At 42.6% G+C, this 20,410-nt stretch overlaps 2 protein-coding genes across 10 annotated transcripts in view; both read left to right on the forward strand.

Moving 5' to 3' along the window:
- The window catches only part of LOC119503191 (NACHT, LRR and PYD domains-containing protein 3-like), a 179,776-nt gene that overhangs the window by 137,722 nt on the left and 21,644 nt on the right, over window positions 1–20,410 (forward strand). For 7 of the 9 annotated variants that reach the window (XM_037794789.1, XM_037794795.1, XM_037794798.1 and 4 more), the window contains 2 exons: window positions 2,671–2,781; window positions 4,208–4,318. In XM_037794789.1, the coding sequence (XP_037650717.1) occupies window positions 2,671–2,781; window positions 4,208–4,318 (222 nt within the window). Of the gene's footprint in view, window positions 1–2,670; window positions 2,782–4,207; window positions 4,319–9,708; window positions 9,883–20,410 lie in introns of all 9 variants that reach the window. The other 2 variants (XM_037794799.1, XM_037794801.1) reach the window with 1 other exon arrangement.
- LOC119503192 (gap junction beta-4 protein-like) lies at window positions 16,572–17,934 on the forward strand. The gene is made up of 2 exons (XM_037794807.1): window positions 16,572–17,402; window positions 17,521–17,934. Exons 1-2 carry the CDS (start codon window positions 16,867–16,869, stop codon window positions 17,813–17,815), a joined length of 831 nt encoding a protein of 276 aa, XP_037650735.1. The 5' UTR covers window positions 16,572–16,866; the 3' UTR covers window positions 17,816–17,934.

Raw genomic sequence — 20,410 nt, forward strand, 5'->3', positions numbered from 1 at the left:
GGGACAAAAAATTGATTCACCTATGTATTGCGATTTTTTTGTACCATTATGAAATCGATGTTTTAATTCCAGAATCGATATACATTTATTTGATTCATTTGAGTCTATGTGGAGGTAGAAGGAAGTTATCGCTTTTATTGTTGTAGTCTTGGTAATGTGACGTAATATCAGGAGTTGGTCTTTCCTACCCGGAGTGTTGCCGCTAGCATAAACCACACATGTTGCACAGTGCTTACACAGTCACCGTTTTATCCACCACTTTTTTCATCATTTTCATGGTAACACTAAATCCGTAATGCTCCCATGCAGCAGAGCCAAACGATGCTGGTGGATCCTCTAACTGTACTTTATCGTGTCCACTCACCATTTCCTTATCTGAGTGACAGCCGCACTCTGCACTTCATCCTGAGAGGGAGGCTGGATCACGCTTCATCAACGCATCATATCTTTGGGGTACAAAGCATGCGCAGTAAAATATGGTCTGCACTCGCCGAAATTGAGCCAATAGCAACGTACGACCGCAGCTTCAGTGACACTGCGCATGTGTTATACCCCGTACCTTAAGACCCATGTCCACCCGTGTCCCAGCCTCTTTCAACAGGCCTTGATTTCTAGTGTGACAGTAAACGGGAGCCTAACTCTACATGAAAAAAAATACACAATTGGCCTCATAACTTATTTCAAATGAACCGAAGAATTCATACACGTCCTGAACCGTGACTAGCGAACCGAACGGTTTGGATTTTTTACCTGAACCCTTCCATCCCTAGTGAAGGGTCCGCGTGGATTCGACCTGCACCCTCCCATGTTAAATCCATCGTGGTAAAAACTAAACATCCAGTCAAGTATGGAAACACTTTGGCTTTCACCCATTGCAGGAAAAGCAGAGCTATACATCACGGCTAAAGCTGCATGCTAACTCTGTCACGGACAGGAAACGTTATGGTATCGCGGTAACTTGCTGTTGAGCCGGCCGTCGCTCTCATCTCCGTGGTCAAATGGGCCGACGCTACAACTGTAGAGCACCCATATACTGACATTTATGTTAAATGCATTCAAACGGCCCCGATGGAGCTGATCATGGATGTATAAAGAGAACGGAGCTGACGTGAGAGCTAGAGACGGACTTGGAGAAGTTAGAGGAAGTATATACGAGGGAATACGTCCGGTTTTCAAAATGAGGTGTTAACAAAGGGAACTGTATATACAAAATACATATATGGAAATAAGATTGATTGGATTATATTCACCAGAAGTATAAAACATTACATGTCCCTTATAAATTAAAAAGAAAACATCACTAATTTGTGAGGGACATGTCTTTATTCTTTGATTTTTGGGTTGCTGGATATAAAATGTAATAAATGATTGCTGACAATGACTGATATATTTGACTTCAGGACATCTCTGACTATATACATCCTGAAAATCAAACAGTTTTACTGAATTAATTTAGATATTTTCCAAAGTAAAAGTCCCTAGAAGTGTACGATTCAGCATTTTCCCATGGTCTAGTGTTAAAAAAGTTAAAAAAAAATCACAATTTCAATTCAATTTATTTTTATATAGCGTCAGATCATAACAGAAGTTATCTCGAGACGCTTAGACCGTACACCATAGTTTAGAGACCCAACAAGATCCACCAAGCGCGCTGTGGCCTGGAAAAAGTCCCCGTTTAGTGGGAAGAAATCTGGAGCAGAACCGGGCTCTGGGTGGGCGGCCATCTGCCGAGACCGGCTGGGGAGAGAGAGAGAGAGAGAGAGAGAGAGAGAGAACCAATCACAATAATAGCACAGCAGCTGTAATAACTAATACAAGTAGGACTAATAACAAAAATCAATAGTAGTGGATGTAAAAGAGTGATGATACAACTATCGGAATTGATATCATTGGGTCGACCTCAGACGGGCTTTCAAGCGGAGCTTCCAGCTATCTCAGTCCACCATACATCTGGCTAGCTCGCCAGCACTGTCCAGCATCTCCCCTCAGTACGTCCATTTCTGTTGGTGTGAGACGTCCCTGTGATCGATGCCCGTGCGTTGGTTCCCACAGCACCAGCATGCTTGCTGGGAGTTCTTGATGTCTTTGGCAGTGACCGAGAAGTCTCATTGTCCAGGCTGCCACTTTGTCACTAAGTCTTGGTAGTCCCTCGTTAGCCTTGGTAGTCCCTCGCACAGACGGAATTAATTAATGATGGTAGGAGTTGCTGTCAAGCAGGCAGCAGACGCGGCAGCAGATGCAACCACAATCCAGGTGACATCCAGATCCACAATAAATCATAAAATCAAATACTTAAAAATTGCAATACATATTGAATTGGCACCCAAGTATCGTGATAGTATTGAATTAGGAGATAGATGTATCGTCCCAGCTCTAATGGACACTCAGTTAAAACATCACATCTGTTCATCTTTTATCAATGATACGGCATTACTGTACAACTAATATGATCACCCCACAGCATCATTTCCTGCCTCTGCTGCTCACTGCACTGCATACAGCTTTAAAATATTTATTGAAACATTCAATTTAACATTGAATTCATACAAAATGTAACCAAAAAACTACCTGAAGACAAATATACTGTGTACAGTAGGTGTATTAAATCACTGACAGGTTTTGTCTCAGTGTGTTGTGAGTGCAGTGCTGAATTTATCTTGTTTCTATCAGGAGGAAGCTGGAAAAACCTGAACCTGAACCCAGCTGTGTGTCCATGAAGAGTGACAGGTCTATGGATCTTCCTGTAGCCTTCAAAGATGGACGCCACTCTGATGAAAAACGGTGAGGATTTCAAACTGATAATGAAAACAAAATGATGATGATATCAGACTTTAGGGAAGTTAAATATAAAGATGGACACTAGGGGTGTGAAAAAAATAGATCCACCGATGTATTGCAATTTTTTGTACGATTTTGAAAATTACTTTTTAATTCCAGAATCGATATATTTGATTAATTTGAGTCTATGTGGAGGTAGAAGAAAGTTACCGCTTTTATAGTTGTAGTCTGAGAAACATGACGTCATACCCGTTCCGTATCTGTCAACCAAAACAAACGAGGCGAAACGAGAAAGTATAAAACGTTGGAGAGGGAACGTTGGAGGGTCCGCGTGGATACGACCTGCACCCTCCCATGTTAAATCCAGCGTGGTAAACACTACACATCCAGTCAAGTATGGAAACACTTTGGGTTTCACACATTGCAGGAAAAGCAGAGCTAGACATCACGGCTAAAGCTACATGCTAACTCTGTCACGGACAGGAAACGTTATGGTATCGCGGTAACGTGCGGTCGAGCCGGCCGTCACTCTCATCTCCGTGGTCAAACGAGCCGACGCTACAACTGTAGAGCACCCATATACTGACATTTATGTTCTCTGCATTCAAACGGCCCCGATGGAGCTGACCATGGATGTATAAAGAGAACAGAGCTGACGGGAGAGCTAGAGACGGACTTGGAGAAGTTAGAGGAAGTAGACACGAGGGAATACTTCCGGTTTTCAAAATAAGGTGTTAACAAAGGGAACTGTATATACAAAATACATATATGGAAATAAGATTGATTGGATTATATTCACCAGAAGTATAAAACATTACATGTCCCTTATAAATTAAAAAGAAAATACCACTAATTTGTGAGGGACATATCTTTATTCTTTGATTTTTGGGTTGCTGGATATAAAATATAATAAATGATTGCTGACAATGACTGATATATTTGACTTCAGGACATCTCTGACTACATACATCCTGAAAATCAAACAGTTTTACTGTATTAACTTAGATATTATCCAAAGTAAAAGTCCCTAGAAGTGTATGATTCAACATTTTCCCATGGTCTAGTGTTAAAAAAGTTAACAAAAATCACAATAAATCACAAAATCGAATACTAAAAAATCGCAATACATATCGAATCGGCACCCAAGTATCGTGATAGTATTGAATCAAGAGATAGGTGTATCGTCTCACCTCTAATGGACACTCAGTATAACCCCACAGCATCATTTCCTGCCTCTGCTGCTCACTGCACTGAATACAGCTTTAAAATATTCATTGAAACATTCAATTTAACATTGAATTCATACAAAATGTAACCTAAAAACTACCTGAAGACAAATATACTGTGTACAGTAGGTGTATTAAATCACTGACAGGTTTTGTCTCAGTGTGTTGTGAGTGCAGTGCTGAATTTATCTTGTTTCTATCAGGAGGAAGCTGGAAAAACCTGAACCTGAACCCAGCTGTGTGTCCATGAAGAGTGACTGGTCTATGGAGCTTCCTGTAGCCTTCAAAGATGGACGCCACTCTGATGAACAACGGTGAGGATTTCAAACTGATAATGAAAACAAAATGATTTTTATTAGACTCTCAGTTGTGAGATCTCTTTTTCAAGAAAACAGTGAGCTGAAAGCTACAAACGGCTGCAGACTGAGCTGTTGATTCACAGTGGGATCAGCAGGACTAGTAGACATTTACCACTACAGGGAGTCATCTGATTCACTGTTGACATCCAAATATCACTTCATGGACCTGTCCCTGGTGTTTGTCTCTGTGTGGACAGACATAATGTGAGTTAATTCTTCATGATTTCTCCACAGAGTGGACCAGGAGAGCTTGGAGGTTCCCAGTTTTCAGTCTGTCCAGCAGCATCAAACACACCTGGACTCCATATTTATGGTCTGTACATGTACAACAACTACTTTTACGTCTATTCTGTTCACAGTCATCTCCATGCTGCACTTTTTAGACCAGTGGGATGTCATTCTGTCCAACATGGATCTGATGTTTGGTTCCATGATTTTAGTTTGATCGTGTCATTCATATAATGTTCTGTTCCAGCTGCTGGAGGAGAACATCGTCACTTTTGTGAAGAACGAGCTGAAGAAGATCCAGAAGGTTTTAAATTCAGATTACCCAGAATGCTTAGAGAGTGAGAGGGAGGATGAGGAGGTGTTGGACGGTGAGGATGAAGAGAAGAGGAGGAGCAGCAGAGAGGAATTTCTGAAGATCACACTGCACTTCCTGAGGAGAATGAAGCAGGAGGAGCTGGCTGACTGTCTGCAGAGCAGTAAGAGGATTTCTCTAAAGATTTAACATGTTGGATGAATGGGACGTTTACTATTGTCTCAAGAGATGGACCAAAATATAGACCCTTTGTGTGTCGACGTCATGATTACGTCACAGTGTTAGCTGGAGGCTAACACTAGCAGTGGGTTAAAGTTACACATCTAAAATGTAATCTTGCTGTGTTGTTGGGTGTCAGAATCCAGATATCACATACAGTTGAGATGACAAACTGTGATTCGAGGCTCTAGTGAGCTACAATATCGTAACGTTTCAGAGATGGAGAGTAAATGTTGCTAATATTCAGCCTTCTGCTAAACGCAGCCGTGAGCCGTTGGCTGCGGTTAGCAGAAGGCTGAACTATTAGCAACCATTTCTCTCCATCTCTGAAACGCTTCGCCACTATTGTACGACTCTCTTTTAGACTGACTTTACTGAAGGATAGTTGACTATAGGCATACGGTCAAGCCAACATTACGCAGAACCCCCCGTGCTTATGTGCACATCAAACGTGTCGTTTTGATAAATTATTAGTCATGATTGTCACAGCCTTTAATGCACCCCCCTATAATAATGCCTTCTTTCTGATCCTACTCCGTGCTCAAATGCGCCACAGGTGCGCCAAGTTAGCAGTCCTGATGAAAACACCTATGGTGCGTGCATATTAGCGCGTGCTTGCATGAACATGCGCGTGCTTGAACGTGTGGTACACTTAAGTGTCCCGGTTTGGGGGTTTGAAAATATGGTCTTCCTATATAGGCATCCAAAGATTTATACACCCTCAATTTATCTTTACAGCGCTGCTGTTGGCCACCAGCCCGCTGGTCGGACGACTGGCTACCTGGCTAGCTTAGCTGGCTAATTCCACCATGCTGTCGTGCAAAACAGAAAATGAGGCGAGCAAAGTTGTCACTCATCTGGCGATAGCACTGTGCTTTCCTACGCTGTGACAAGAGTGTGTGGATGAAGCATTAAGTTGTTAAATTTTACTAATTTAGCGCCTGGCTAGTTGGCTAGCTACCTTGCTAATTCCACCATGCTACAGAAAATGAGTCCAACAGCGGACAGCGCTGGGTCACGGTCCCTCTGCCTCACTCCTCACCACTAGGAGACTACTTCATCGGGAGGAGAGCAGGCGTTAGCTAGCTAGCTTGTCAGTCTCCAGACAATCTAGCTGGCTAACTAGCCAGCCATTTACTCCTCCTGAAGTAGTCTCCCAGCGGCAAAGGGGTCGGCTAATCTGGTCCCATTGGTTAATGTTAACTTTCTCAAACAGAAGAGGTCTATACATCAGACCAGCAATTATTTCATCCAGATTAGGCTCTCATGACCACGCCCCTTTTTGGGGAAACCAATCCGGTGTCCCTCGTGGACGATAACAGAGTAAACAGAAGAAGTAACGCTATGCTGAAGAGTTGCGGTGTAGTTGGTTGCAACAACAATAAATCCAAAAACGCTGAGCTCCGATTTCTATAGCTCCAAGCTATAGACCAGACCAGCATGGCTTTATGGCTCCAAGCTATAGACCAGACCAGCATGGCTTTATGGCTTCAAGCTATGGACCAGTGCAGCATGGCTTTATGGCTCCAAGCTGTAGACCAGACCAGCATGGCTTTATGGCTCCAAGCTGTAGACCAGACCAGCATGGCTTTATGGCTCCAAGCTATAGACCAGACCAGCATGGCTTTATGGCTTCAAGCTATGGACCAGTGCAGCATGGCTTTATGGCTCCAAGCTATAGACCAGACCAGCATGGCTTTATGGCTCCAAGCTATAGACCAGACCAGCATGGCTTTATGGCTCCAAGCTATAGACCAGACCAGCATGGCTTTATGGCTTCAAGCTATGGACCAGTGCAGCATGGCTTTATGGCTCCAAGCTGTAGACCAGACCAGCATGGCTTTATGGCTCCAAGCTGTAGACCAGACCAGCATGGCTTTATGGCTCCAAGCTATAGACCAGACCAGCATGGCTTTATGGCTCCAAGCTATAGACCAGACCAGCATGGCTTTATGGCTCCAAGCTGGGGGAAAGAAACTCGCTGTCACAGGAGAGAAAATTATGAAAAGCTATTGTGTAGCGGGTTAACCGAGGCTTTCACACTGACATCTGAGGCTCATACGATACGTGAATATTCACCGTCAGTGTGGTAAACGGCTAAATGATGCTGTGACAGTGACTAGCATGGCTAGCTAACATTAGCTTGAGTGGGAGGCTGCTGCAGTGATACAGTCATACATTAACGTTATAGCAGCATCCAACTAAATCTCAGCCTATAGATCAAACAGTTGATTATTTACAGACAACACTTAGCCTAACGGGATTCAATCAGATATGTAGAGAAGTCTGGATCAGTAATATCCTCCACTGTGTTGGACAGGGGAGACTGAAGGGACATGGCGGAGATCAACCTTCACTTATTAAGGTATCACCAACGCTCTGGTTCAGGCAAGATCGCAAAATAATTATTAGACATGTGTATTAAATAAATGTTTGTATAACAAGAGATGAATGCATATGAATTTGTCAAAATTACAATCCAGACATTTGTTAAATTGCATTGAAGTCTATGAGATCTTTGTTTTTCTTTCCCCCAAAAGGGGGCGTGGCCTTGAGTTTTTGCGAAGCTCCCGTATGTGCCGGTCTGATGTATATTCATTTACTCATTCTTTGAGGAAATGTTGAAATATGTTCTTTGACTTATTGATCTTGTGTTCATTCAGGAACTTTTGCAGCAGTTTGTCAGCGTGAACTCAATCTAACCTGAAGAAGAAGTTCCAGTGTGTGTTTGAGGGGATCGCTAAAGCAGGAAATCCAACCTTTCTGAATCAGGTCTACACAGAGCTCCACATCACTGAGGGAGGGACTGCAGAGGTCAATGCTGAACATGAGGTCAGACAGATTGAAACAGCATCCAGGAAACCACACAGACCAGAGACAACAATCAGACAAGAAGACGTCTTTAAAGCCTCACCTGGAAGAGATGAACCAATCAGAACAGTGCTGACGAAGGGAGTGGCTGGCATCGGGAAAACAGTCTTAACACAGAAGTTCACTCTGGACTGGGCTGAAGACAAAGCCAACCAGGACATACAGTTCACATTTCCGTTCACTTTCAGAGGGCTGAATGTGGTGAAAGAGAAAAAGTACAGCTTGGTGGAGCTTGTTCATGACTTCTTTACTGAAACCAAAGAAGCAGGAATCTGCAGGTTTGAAGAGTTCCAGGTTGTGTTCATCTTTGATGGTCTGGATGAGTGTAGACTTCCTCTGGACTTCCACAACAACAAGATCCTGACTGATGTCACAGAGTCCACCTCAGTGGATGTGCTGCTGACAAACCTCATCAGGGGGAACCTGCTTCCCTCTGCTCACATCTGGATAACTACACGACCTGCAGCAGCCAATCAGATCCCTCCTGAGTGTGTTGACATGGTGACAGAGGTGAGAGGGTTCACCGACCCACAGAAGGAGGAGTACTTCAGAAAGAGATCCAGAGACGAGGAGCAGACCAGAACAATCATCTCCCACATCAAGAAATCACGAACCCTCCACATCATGTGTCACATCCCGGTCTTCTGCTGGATCACGTCTACAGTTCTGGAGGAGGTGTTGAAGACCAGAGAGGGAGGAGAGCTGCCCAAGACCCTGACTGAGATGTACATCCACTTCCTGGTGGTTCAGTCCAAAGTGAAGAACATCAAGTATGATGGAGGAGATGAGACTGATCCACACTGGAGTCCGGAGAGCAGGAAGATGATTGAGTATCTGGGAAAACTGGCTTTTGATCAGCTGCAGAAAGGCAACCTGATCTTCTATGAATCCGACCTGACAGAGTGTGGCATCGATATAAGAGCAGCCTCAGTGTACTCAGGAGTGTTCACACAGGTCTTTAAAGAGGAGAGAGGACTGTATCAGGACAAGGTGTTCTGCTTCGTCCATCTGAGTGTTCAGGAGTTTCTGGCTGCTCTTCATGTACATCTGACTTTCATCAACTCTGGAGTCAATCTGATGGCAGAAGAAATAACAACCTCCCAGAAGTCTGAGACACACGTCTACCAGAGTGCTGTGGACAAGGCCTTGCAGAGTCCAAATGGACACCTGGACTTGTTCCTCCGCTTCCTCCTGGGTCTTTCGCTGCAGACCAATCAGACTCTCCTACAAGGCCTGCTGACACAGACAGGAAGTAGCTCACGAACCATTCAGACTCTCCTACGAGGCCTGCTGACACAGACAGGACGTAGCTCACAGACCAATCAGGAAACAGTCCAGCACATCAGGAAGAAGCTGGATGAGGATCTCTCTGCAGAGAAAAGCATCAATCTGTTCCACTGTCTGAATGAACTGAATGATCATTCTCTGGTGAAGGACATCCAACAGTACCTGAGTTCAGGACGTCTCTCCACGTATACATTGTCTCCTGCTCAGTGGTCAGCTCTGGTCTTCATCTTACTGTCATCAGAAGAAGATCTGGACATGTTTGACCTGAAGAAATACTCTGCTTCAGAGGAGGCTCTTCTGAGGCTGCTGCCAGTGGTCAAAGCCTCCAACAAAGCTCTGTAAGTACAGAGATAGTTGGATTCATATATCAGAACTTAAATACTCAATATCTTTTCAACTTGTTTTTTCTTCATTACTGTCTCTTCAGACTGAGTGGCTGTAACCTCTCAGAGAGAAGCTGTGAGGCTCTGTCCTCAGTTCTCAGCTCCCAGTCCTCTAGTCTGAGAGAGCTGGACCTGAGTAACAACAACCTGCAGGATTCAGGAGTGAAGTGGTTGTCTGCTGGAATGGAGAGTCTACACTGTACTCTGGAAACTCTCAGGTCAGGATTCATCAACATGTCCCATTAATCCTGATTTACATTAACGGATAAACTCGTAACCTGCATCTGTCTCTGATAATATGGTTTCAAACCAGTTGAATTTATTTAGTTTCAATCTCTTCCCATGAGCACATTTTATGTTGGTTTTTTTTCTCTCTATTGTGAATTCAAATATCCGAGAGGAATCAGAGCTACCAGTAATGTTGTCAGAATGTTGATGGACATCAGTGGGTGTTTGGTTGTGACAAGAGAAATATGTGATGTGTGTTATGTGTGTTTGCAGGCTGTCAGGCTGTCTGATCACAGAGGAAGGCTGTTCTTCTCTGGCCTCAGCTCTGAGCTCCAACCCCTCCCATCTGAGAGAGCTGGACCTGAGCTACAACCATCCAAGAGACTCCGGAGAGAAGCTGCTGTCTTCTGGATTGGAGGATCCACACTGGAGACTGGACACTCTCAGGTATGAAGAGGCCTGCTGCAGTATAGTAGTACAGTACACCGTACACCACCTGCTCAGGTACACTGTACACCACCTGCTCAGGTACACTGTACACCACCTGTTCAAGTACACTGTATACCACCTGATCAGGTACACTGTACACCACCTGCTCAGGTACACCATACACCACATGTTCAGGTACACCGTACACTACCTGTTCAGGTATACTGTACACCACCTGTTCAGGTACACTGTACACCACCTGTTCAGGTATACTGTACACCACCTGTTCAGGTAAACCGTACACTACCTGTTCAGGTAAACCGTGCACTACCTGTTCAGGTACACTGTACACTACCTGTTCAGGTACACTGTACACTACCTGTTCAGGTACACTGTAAATGGATGTGGAAGCAGCTGGTTCATATCATGTTGGACACAACTACTTTACAGGCTGAAAGTATGTCAGATGTTGTGTTTACAGCTCGTTTTCACTGAAACTCAAGTGGACAAAGAAATCAATTGACGCAAGTTTAAACATTTGATTCACGGACTGACCCGTAGAGGAAACTGAGTCTGAAATTTCTGATGATTGTCAATATAATATTGATAATAATATATCATTAATAAGTGAACATACTGAGCTGTAGTCATCTGATTATACCCCCGTGACAATGTAGTCGGGGGTATATAGCGCTCCGCGTGTCTGTCCGTCCGTCCGTCCGTTCGCGTATCACACTTTCGTTTCCGGAGCAGATCTCGTAAACAATTTAAAAGCCGTGTAAATGAAATTCAGAGATTTGTTTCTAAACACATTATAAATGTTTGAAAATAATTACTGAAAACATGTGAAAAGGCTGTGAACATTGTAGTACTGGATTGTGGAGTTAAACCGTTAAGCTGTTTATCGCTAGTTTTGTGTTCAGGATTTTTTAGGCGGGGCTGAAATCATGGCTCGATGACGCACTGGAGCCATCCTTAATATAACCCCACCCGTCTTCACAAACCTGGTTTTTAAAATCCAAAATAGAAATCCAGAATGTCTTTAGAGGTTTTGTTGGCTAGCTCAGTCGGTAGAGCATGTGACTCATGTTAACAGGATGGTGGGTTCAAGCCCTGCAATAGGCATTTTCATTACTGTTTTGTATTGCATTTTTATGATTGTAATCCATCCCATGTGCTATGTATATATTTTTTTTTCTATAAACTTGTAAAAAATGAATAGTCTTTAAAAAATATAATAAAAATGACAAAGTGTCAGAGTATGGAGTACCAGGGCCACGAATGTCTTTGAGACTACCAGGACCACAAAAGCAAGCACTTTGTCCACGGCCCCGGCGGCGAACGCCTCGGATGAAATGCGGCAGGCAGGGGCCAGCCAGGGGAGAGGTCCCGCGAGGGGATCCTCCGACACGAGCGGCCGTCCCTAACCCGCCGAGTTGAATCCCCCGGGCAGACTGTGCAACGGGGGCCGTTAGCGGCCTCACACTGTCCACAGGCTGATCCTCGATCAGAAGGACTCAAGCCACATTTCCCCAATCCACCCGTCGGACAGTGATTTGGCGCTGGGCTCTTCCCTGTTCGCTCGCCGCTACTGAGGAATCCTGACAGGCTGCACCTTCCCCGCTTGTGGGTGTGGTTTCAGCCATGGATGTAATAAGAGAGGTTTCAGGTTTCAGGTTTCAGGTTTCAGCGTCTTCAGCGACACGCCCCCAGCGTCTCAGAGCAGAGAATACTGCTTATTTTTCCATGATTTTGAAAGCTAATTTTATATACTTAGCAATTTTCTTAATCATTCAAATTTGACTGGGTGGTTAGTAACACATTTCTCTGTGGTGTGACAAACCCAGAATGCATATTTATTTTTGCCGTGCTCACTTTAGCCTTGTTTATAAGAAGTGCTCCATGTGAACATGTAAGTACATTTGTAGAGGATAACAAAGCTGTGCATATGGCAGCGATGTGATATCCATGTTTCCATGCTGAGAGAGGAAGTGCTGCTCTGACCCCCCTCCTCCTTTCAGGTTGGAGCCTGCTGGAGTCCGATGGTTGACACCCGGTCTGAGGAAGTGTAAGTGTGTTTTTCATTTGATTCGTGAAAACAAAGCGTCAACCATCTTCAAACTGTGACATCACTCATTCAAATCTGTGATGTCATCATCAGAGACGATAGATTAATAACTGCAGCTGTATTGTGTCTTGTTCTCTCCATCAGATTACTGTGAACTCACACTCGACACAAACACAGTGAACAGAAAGCTCAAACTGTCTGACAACAACAGGAAGGTGACATGTGCGGACTATCAGTCATATCCTGATCATCCAGACAGATTTGACAGGAATTATCAGCTGCTGTGTAGAACTGGTCTGACTGGTCGCTGTTACTGGGAGGTCGAGTGGAGAGGAAAGGTTTCTATATCAGTGAGTTACAGAAGAATCAGCAGGAGAGGATACAAAGAAGACGCTGTGTTTGGAAGGAATGATCAGTCCTGGAGTCTGAGGTGCTTTGGTGCTCGTCATTACTCTGCCTGGCACAATAACAGGGAAACACCCATCATCCCCTTCTCCTCCCCCTCCGGTAGAGTAGCAGTGTATGTAGACTGTCCTGCTGGCACTCTGTCCTTCTACAGCGTCTCCTCTGACACACTGATCCACCTCCACACCTTCAACACCACATTCACCGAACCTCTTTATCCTGGGTTTGGGTTTGGGTTTAGGTTTATGTCTGGTTCTTCAGTGTCTCTGTGTTCTCCTCACTGATCTCTCAGTGATTGTAAATGCAGTTGGAGCAGGTGAGGGTGACCTGAGCTGGTCTGGACTCTGAGAGGTTGAGAGCTGTCTGGAAAGACGGTGACGTCTTGCCGGCCTGAGCCAACCCGTGACAACCCCCCCTTCTCCCCCTCAAACAAGGGTGTGTTGCGAGACTCAACTCTGTGCTGGAGACCAGGGAGACACTTTTAAAAATCTCTGGTTGTTCAGCTCTCACTACTTTTGTAGCTTCTAACTGAATCTCTGTGGTTTGAGGTGTAGTTTCTCTCCTGCGTCCCTGTTTGTACTTTCAGATATCTGCTTTATTTTACCATAAAGGCTCCATATAGGAGTCGTGTTAATTTGCTGCTGATGTCACAATAGCCGCAATATTGAGAATCCAACCGCAGGGGATTACAAGCAAACAGGCTGAGTCAGACAGGCAGAGGGGAGTCAGACAGGCAGAGGGGAGTCAGACAGACAGAGGGGAGTCAGACAGACAGAGTTTTTTTTTGTGTGTGGCTGTCTGGCTCAGGGGGGCGGCGCCCTAGCGCCCTCTATTGGCCGGCCGCCACTGGTCAGTAGGCTATATTAAAAACAATCAAACCCAGTTTATCATATTCTGTCATCCTTGTGGATTGTGGTTCATCATTATCTCCATTATCTATAACTTAGCATGGTTGTAAGAAATGCATTCATTTAATCATGACCTTGTTTCGTTGTTCTTTAGAGCTCACTGGTATTTGTCCCATTCCTCCATGTCTCTGATGACCAGCACCTCAGCATCTTCAGCTGTTCTGTTCACTTTAACGAAGACTTCCATGATTGAATCTTCCTCTGATCAGGAAGCCTGTCGTTCTTCATGTCTTTTTTCCCTCTCAGCGCTTTGTAGCCTCAAGGCTGATTTACTTTACTTCGACTAAGTCTGTAATCTGACAGCAGAAGTCCGAAAGTCGAGCGATATTTTAATGTCGTCTTCGTCTCCTCATGGCGTCTTGTTGGTGCCAGCTGATTAGCTGAGCCAGCTAATTAGTTTGGCCACTGGTTGTTTCTCAATCCGTCTTTTCACAAATCAGCGTCAATCAATAGTCTCCAGCACACTCTCCAGCTTCACAACAATTAGTTTGAACAAAGTGTCGTCTAAACACGTCAGGTTTCTAGCTATAGTATCCTAACTGAGCTGTCACTCCTTGATTCACTCTGTTAGTGGGAAACTAATTGCGTGAAGGCCACTTTCTTCTTCTTCTTCTTCTTCTTCTTCTTTTTATTCTTCTTCTTGTTCTTCTTCGGTGTTTATTGGTGGTTGGTAAACCAGCTTATGGGTGCATTACCACCACCTACTGGACTGGAGTGTGGAGCAGTAGATTGGCAGGAAAAAAATAAAAATAAATTAAAGAATATATATATATATTATTAATAATAATAATAATAATACTAATAATAATAACTAAAATAAAATAATAATAATGATACTTATAATTAAATTCTTGAAGGCCACTTTTCTTCATGAGTTTTATAAAAGTTACTTCTTACTTAAAGCAGCAGATGGTAGAAATGGAGCAAATATGATTAAAGCCTCACCACGTGTTGTAGAAAGTCCGAACTTTCTTTGTAATTGTAATATTTAACGCTAGATTGTAGGCTATTTGTCATGTATAAAAATATTTGCTCCATTTCTACTCACTGCAGCTTTAAAAAAGAAGTAACTTTTATAAAACTCATGCTCTTTTAAATTTAAATGTGCCTTACATCGTTACAAGTTATACGTGACGTAATTTGTTCATATATAATGACAAGTTTTCATCTTGTTTCTGTGTAAAGCAGGACAGACCACCTGCTCATATTGATTAAACTCACAGATTCTGCCGCACACAAAGCACACCGTGTTTTTCTCTTGTGATCAAACGCTGAACGTAGGACAGTTTAGTACAGATACTCTGTTCTCTGTCTGCTCACTGTGGAGGATAATGTGAAATGAATCAGAACACTGGGATTTTATAAAACTCTCTGTTCTGATAGAACGTCCATCTGTTATCATTCAAGTATATGAATATTTGTATGTATTCAAGTAAAACATTAGCAAAATGTACTTAAGATATTAAAAGTAAAAGCACTCAATGCAGAAAAATGGCCCCTGTGAGTGTTATATTATCATATGTTTCACACATATCAATTATGTACATTCACTCAAGTAGAGGATTATCTTTTCATGCCAGCACTGTTTTATTTTCTTCTTTTTGTTGTTGGTGCTTGTTTTCTTTTATCCCAAATTGTTGGAAATAAATTTCAATTTCAATTTGTTGGAGGAGTGGGACAGCACTTTGTGAAATCATGTCACGTCACCTGGACAGAGACGCTGTGTGGACACTAAACTATGAGGCTGATATTTCAGAGTGTGTGTGCAGTTTGTTGTTAAACACAGTACAGTTGGACCAAATCAATATATTTATAAGTCACTATCATGTCATCATAAAAACAAAAAAGATAAATGTCACTTTGCTGATTTCTTCCATGTTTTGTTTACTTTTCCGTTATATGATGGGTAAAAAAAAACTAAAGGACTAAATTAAATTAAATGAATGATGTCAGTTTCAGGGTCCTGATATTGTGCACGCTGGCTCACTGTCGTACTTTCATCACTTACTGCAACTCTTGAAAAGAGTGGAGACATCCTTAAAGTCATTGATTTCCTACTATGACAACTTTGAATGCCCGCTGTAACAAAGGCTTATTCCTTGGTCATAGCTGTTTTAATGTCACAACGCTCTGCAATATGGGTTATTACTTTGAGCACTGCCTGCCGAGTTGTAAACATTTAGAAAGTGGGCTGAAAAAGTGTTAAAGGTCCCATATTGTAAAAAGTGATATTTTCATGTCTGTTATATTATAAAGCAGGTTTAAGTGCTTTATAAATACTGTTAAACTATCAAAACACTTAATATACGGAGAAATACACACAGCCCGTATTCAGAAATTGTGCGTTTGAAACAAGCCGTCAGGATTTCTGTCTATTTATGATGTCACAAATATACAATATTTAGACCATTACACGGTTTTAATCGTAAACAATCTAAATGTGTCCAAGTTTATTTCCTGTTGCAGTGTATGTGAATGACGTCAGCTGACAGGAAGTAAACATGGACCCAAACTGTTGCCTACTGTAGCAACGCAATTACGTTGAAATATACTAAACCGGAGCGTGTCAGACATAGGGTAAATACAGGTATATTCAGGCAGACAGTATGAGGAAAATAAAGTGTTTTTTTTTTAACATTACAGCATTTAAACATGTTCTAGTAGGAACATAAATTACAAGTATGATCCTGAAAATGAGCACGATATGGGACCTTTAATTAAAAACACCCGAAGTGATGGAACCCTTATGAAAAAGTAGTATACTTCAAGTATATTTCCCAAGTGTACTTTATGTTTTATACTAATATCAGTGTACGAGTAGTATACTTGTAAGTGTACTCCTTCTCGTGTGTGTATACTCATGTGTGAATTAGTATCTAGCAATGTCCCTGCCTCTCTCTATCTCTCTCAAGGTGTTTGCTAAAACCAGGTCCACTAGTGGCTGCAGCAGAAGAATGAGTCTATGTTTGCTTTGTTCGATATTCCTCCCTCCCCTTCAACCTGTGCCAAGAAGGCAGTAAGTAATAAGTGCTATATTAAAGAGCCTTTGTGCCCGACGTGCTCAGTTCAAGCCATTTGTATTTGAGCACTCAGTGGAGTGTTTGCACCCATTTTGCTGTATTTGGTGCTTCCTTTTCCTTCAGCCTAACATCTGAAACAACATCATGAATTGGGCCTTCCTCGAGGGGCTCCTTAGCGGGGTGAACAAATACTCCACTGCGTTCGGTCGCATCTGGCTCGCCATCGTCTTCATCTTCAGGCTCATGGTCTTCCTGGTGGCCTGCGAGAAGGTCTGGGGTGACGAGCAGAAGGACTTTGACTGCAACACCCGGCAGCCCGGTTGTCACAACGTCTGCTACGACCACTACTACCCCATCGCCTACACCCGACTCTGGGCTCTCCAGCTGATCTTCGTCACCTGCCCGTCCTTTCTTGTGACGCTCCATGTCTCCTACCGAGAAGAACGCGAGCGCAAACACCGACTGAAGTACGGAGAAGACTGCGCCCCGCTGTACGATCACACGGGGAAGAAGCGAGGGGGTCTGTGGTGGACCTACTTCTTAAGCCTGCTGTTTAAGATATCGGTGGACGGCGTGTTTGTCTTCCTGCTGTTCTACATCTACGAGGCCACGTTCTTCCCTCCGTTGGTGAAATGCAACATAGAGCCGTGTCCCAATGTGGTGGACTGCTACATCGCCAGGTAAGGATAGCGCCGAGCTTCTAAAGATCTGAACTTGGCCTTTGACCTCTACTTGAAAAGTTCTCTAAAGGAATCAATAAAATATTAATCTTTCACTATCTGTCTCATTTGTGACCAGGCCCACAGAGAAGAAGATATTCACCATCTTCATGGTGGTGACCAGCTTTGTGTGCATCTTCCTCACTCTTTGCGAGGTCTTCTACCTGTGTGGGAAGAGGTTCTGGGAGTGCGGAGGAGGAGGAGGAGGACCTCGCTCAGCCAGGGAAAACTCCTTCATGATGATCAGAACTCCTCTGACTGGGAAGGAGAACTCGGCGTTCAAGGAGCCGGTCCCGGAGAAGGCCAAGATAGCTGACAACGGAGAAGTGAGCAAAGAGAGTTCGGCCCCAGCGTACAGCATAGTCGTCTCCTGAGAGACGTGTATCATGTTTATGAGTTTGACTTCTGAGAATTGTACTGTTGGACACATTTATCTGCAAAATGTTGGTAATGTTGTTTACAAAGGTCATGTCTTCATTTTCTTTTTCTTTTTTTACATCAAAATGATGTAATGTTTTTCTCCCATAATATTGTTAGCTTTTTAAAGGCTTGTGATCTAAAATAACTAGGACTGTCAAAGTTAACGCGATAATAACGCTCCAAAACGTACGCCAAATTTTGTCAAGGAAAAACCGGCATAGCCATTTTCAAATGGGTACCTTGACCTCAGATCTCAAGATATGTGAATGTAAATGGGTTCTATGGGTACCCACGAGTCTCCCCTTTACAGACATGCCCACTTTATGATAATCACATGCAGTTTTGGGGCAAGTCATAGTCAAGTCAGCACACTGACACACTGACAACTGTTGTTGCCTAATTCAAATAATAAATATATACATACATTTGCATAAAGCAGCATATTTGCCCACTCCCATGTCGATAAGAGTATTAAATATCTGACAAAATCTCCCTTTAAGGTACATTTTGAACAGATAAAAAATGTGTGAATAATTTGCAATTAATCTTGATAAAATATTTTAATCGATTTACAGCCCTAGTTGTAAATTATCTAGTTAATATATAATATATGGCCTGCTTTCTGTCTTCTCTCAGGTGAATGCTGACCAGATGGCGAAGGCTCACAAGAGGTTCCCTCACAACCCGCCACGCACCAAAGAGGCCTATTACTTCAGGCAGGTGTTTGAGAAGCACTACCCAGGCCGGGCCGAGTGGCTCTCCAGTTACTGGATGCCACGCTGGATCAGTGATACTGATGGGAAGGAAGGAAGGAACGGTCACATCCTTAACACAAAGTCCTGAACTATTCATATATAACTCAACACCAGGAAAAAAACGTAAACTAAACAAAGCCTAAAGGCATATAGACACCTGGTCTATCCTTGTCCAAGGATATTCTGGTTTTCTGTGGACACCTGAACATTGCACCCTTGTGTCCGTCCTTTGGCTGCAGGGATTTGCTCCCATTCAGCCACAAGAGCATTCATGAGGTCCAGCGTTGTTGTCTAAAAAGGCACTTTATGATGTAGCATTACGAGTCCACTTACTTGAAACCAGCTCAGATCATTTAAACAAAACACACAAGCCAAAAGTGCACAAACGTATCACATATTTCAAACCTCCGCTCCAGTTGTTTCTGATTTGTTTCTTGTTGGTTATTGTAAAGCTCTTTGACGTTTTATATTTTATTGGGGTAATGTTTCACTGTCGGACAAACAGGTTTTCAGGTCATGGATTTTCTTTTTTTTTTCCTTACATCATTCTGTTGGACAACTGGTTGTCTTTTTTCTATAACCACAGAATCAAAGTTTTTGTTTAATCACTAAATAACAAAAATATACCAAAGCCATATTCCTATTAGTAGTATTCTTCAATTAATTTGTGTCTTGAGCAATGAGCATTATGTGACAGTTTCTCAGTAACTCTATAAAAAGATAACAATACTGTACAGGGCACACCTCATTATGGTATTCTCACAGCACTCACATCACTTACCTTTTCACTTGCAACATAATATGTTTATTAAATTGCATATGAATCAAATGAAATACCTATTTAAAATTGTTTTATGTCGTTTTTTGTTTTTTTTAAATAGTATGTAAACACATTAACACCCTACGCATGTTAACTTCACTCAAGAGAAACAGTACAAGGCTGTGTTGTGGTGTTATCCAGCTCTCCAGGAGCTTGTAGGCCAAATCAAACTGATTTAAAATGTCACCTTACCTGTAGATGACACATGACAGAAGATGAGCAAGAGAAATAAATGCATCTTGTTTTGCAAAAGAAGTAGAGCTGGAGAGCTAAGTAGAGTCAGCTGATGTGAACTATTTCTTCGGTCCAAAGCTTTTCTGGTTTTGTGTAAACTGTGTCCCTGCCTGCTTCCACTAAAGCTCGTTGTCTGGGCTTGTCTGCTGCTGAAGTCCAAAACGCACTGTATAATATTACACTGAAACTATGGCAAAATAAAAGGTGGTGCAATTCCTCACCTGACGAGCTAAATATATCTCCAGCTGCAGCTTGCCAGAGAACTATTAACCCATTTGTGTGAAATTTAAAATTTCCTATCACACTAGTCTTTGGGCACATGGGACTACTTTTATTTTTATTTTTTAATAATAGTAGAAATTGCTCAAGAAGAAGCAGTAAAAATGTAGGGATTTTAAGTATACACATGCTAGGGCTCCTATGTATATATTCCATATAAATAAAAGTTGCACAAAACTCTATTATAAGTCAAACATTCGCTTGAGGAGCCATTCTCCATTAGTTTCAATGGGTTTCTATGTACTTTAAGGAAGTACATTTTAGATTTGTTTCCCGTGAGAGATTATTGAGTTGATATAGTGACTTTGCTGTTGTAAACATCACTGTTACTCTAGAAATAACATTTAGTTATATTTAAAATATAAAGAAACCCTAATCCTGTTCTGAATTTGTACGTGTCACACGTCTAAAAATAGATTCAAAACAACTACAAACACCTGCAAAAATAGATCCAAAACGAC

The sequence above is a fragment of the Sebastes umbrosus genome, chromosome 15 (genome assembly GCF_015220745.1).
Source record: "Sebastes umbrosus isolate fSebUmb1 chromosome 15, fSebUmb1.pri, whole genome shotgun sequence".
Lineage (NCBI taxonomy): Eukaryota > Metazoa > Chordata > Actinopteri > Perciformes > Sebastidae > Sebastes > Sebastes umbrosus.

Bases quoted from the DNA above. Each gene is read 5' to 3' on its own strand.
- LOC119503192 (XM_037794807.1), top strand. From the start codon at position 16,867: ATGAATTGGGCCTTCCTCGAGGGGCTCCTTAGCGGGGTGAACAAATAC. The intron at 17,403-17,520 runs GTAAGGATAGCG...ATTTGTGACCAG, and splicing joins GTGGACTGCTACATCGCCAG to GCCCACAGAGAAGAAGATAT.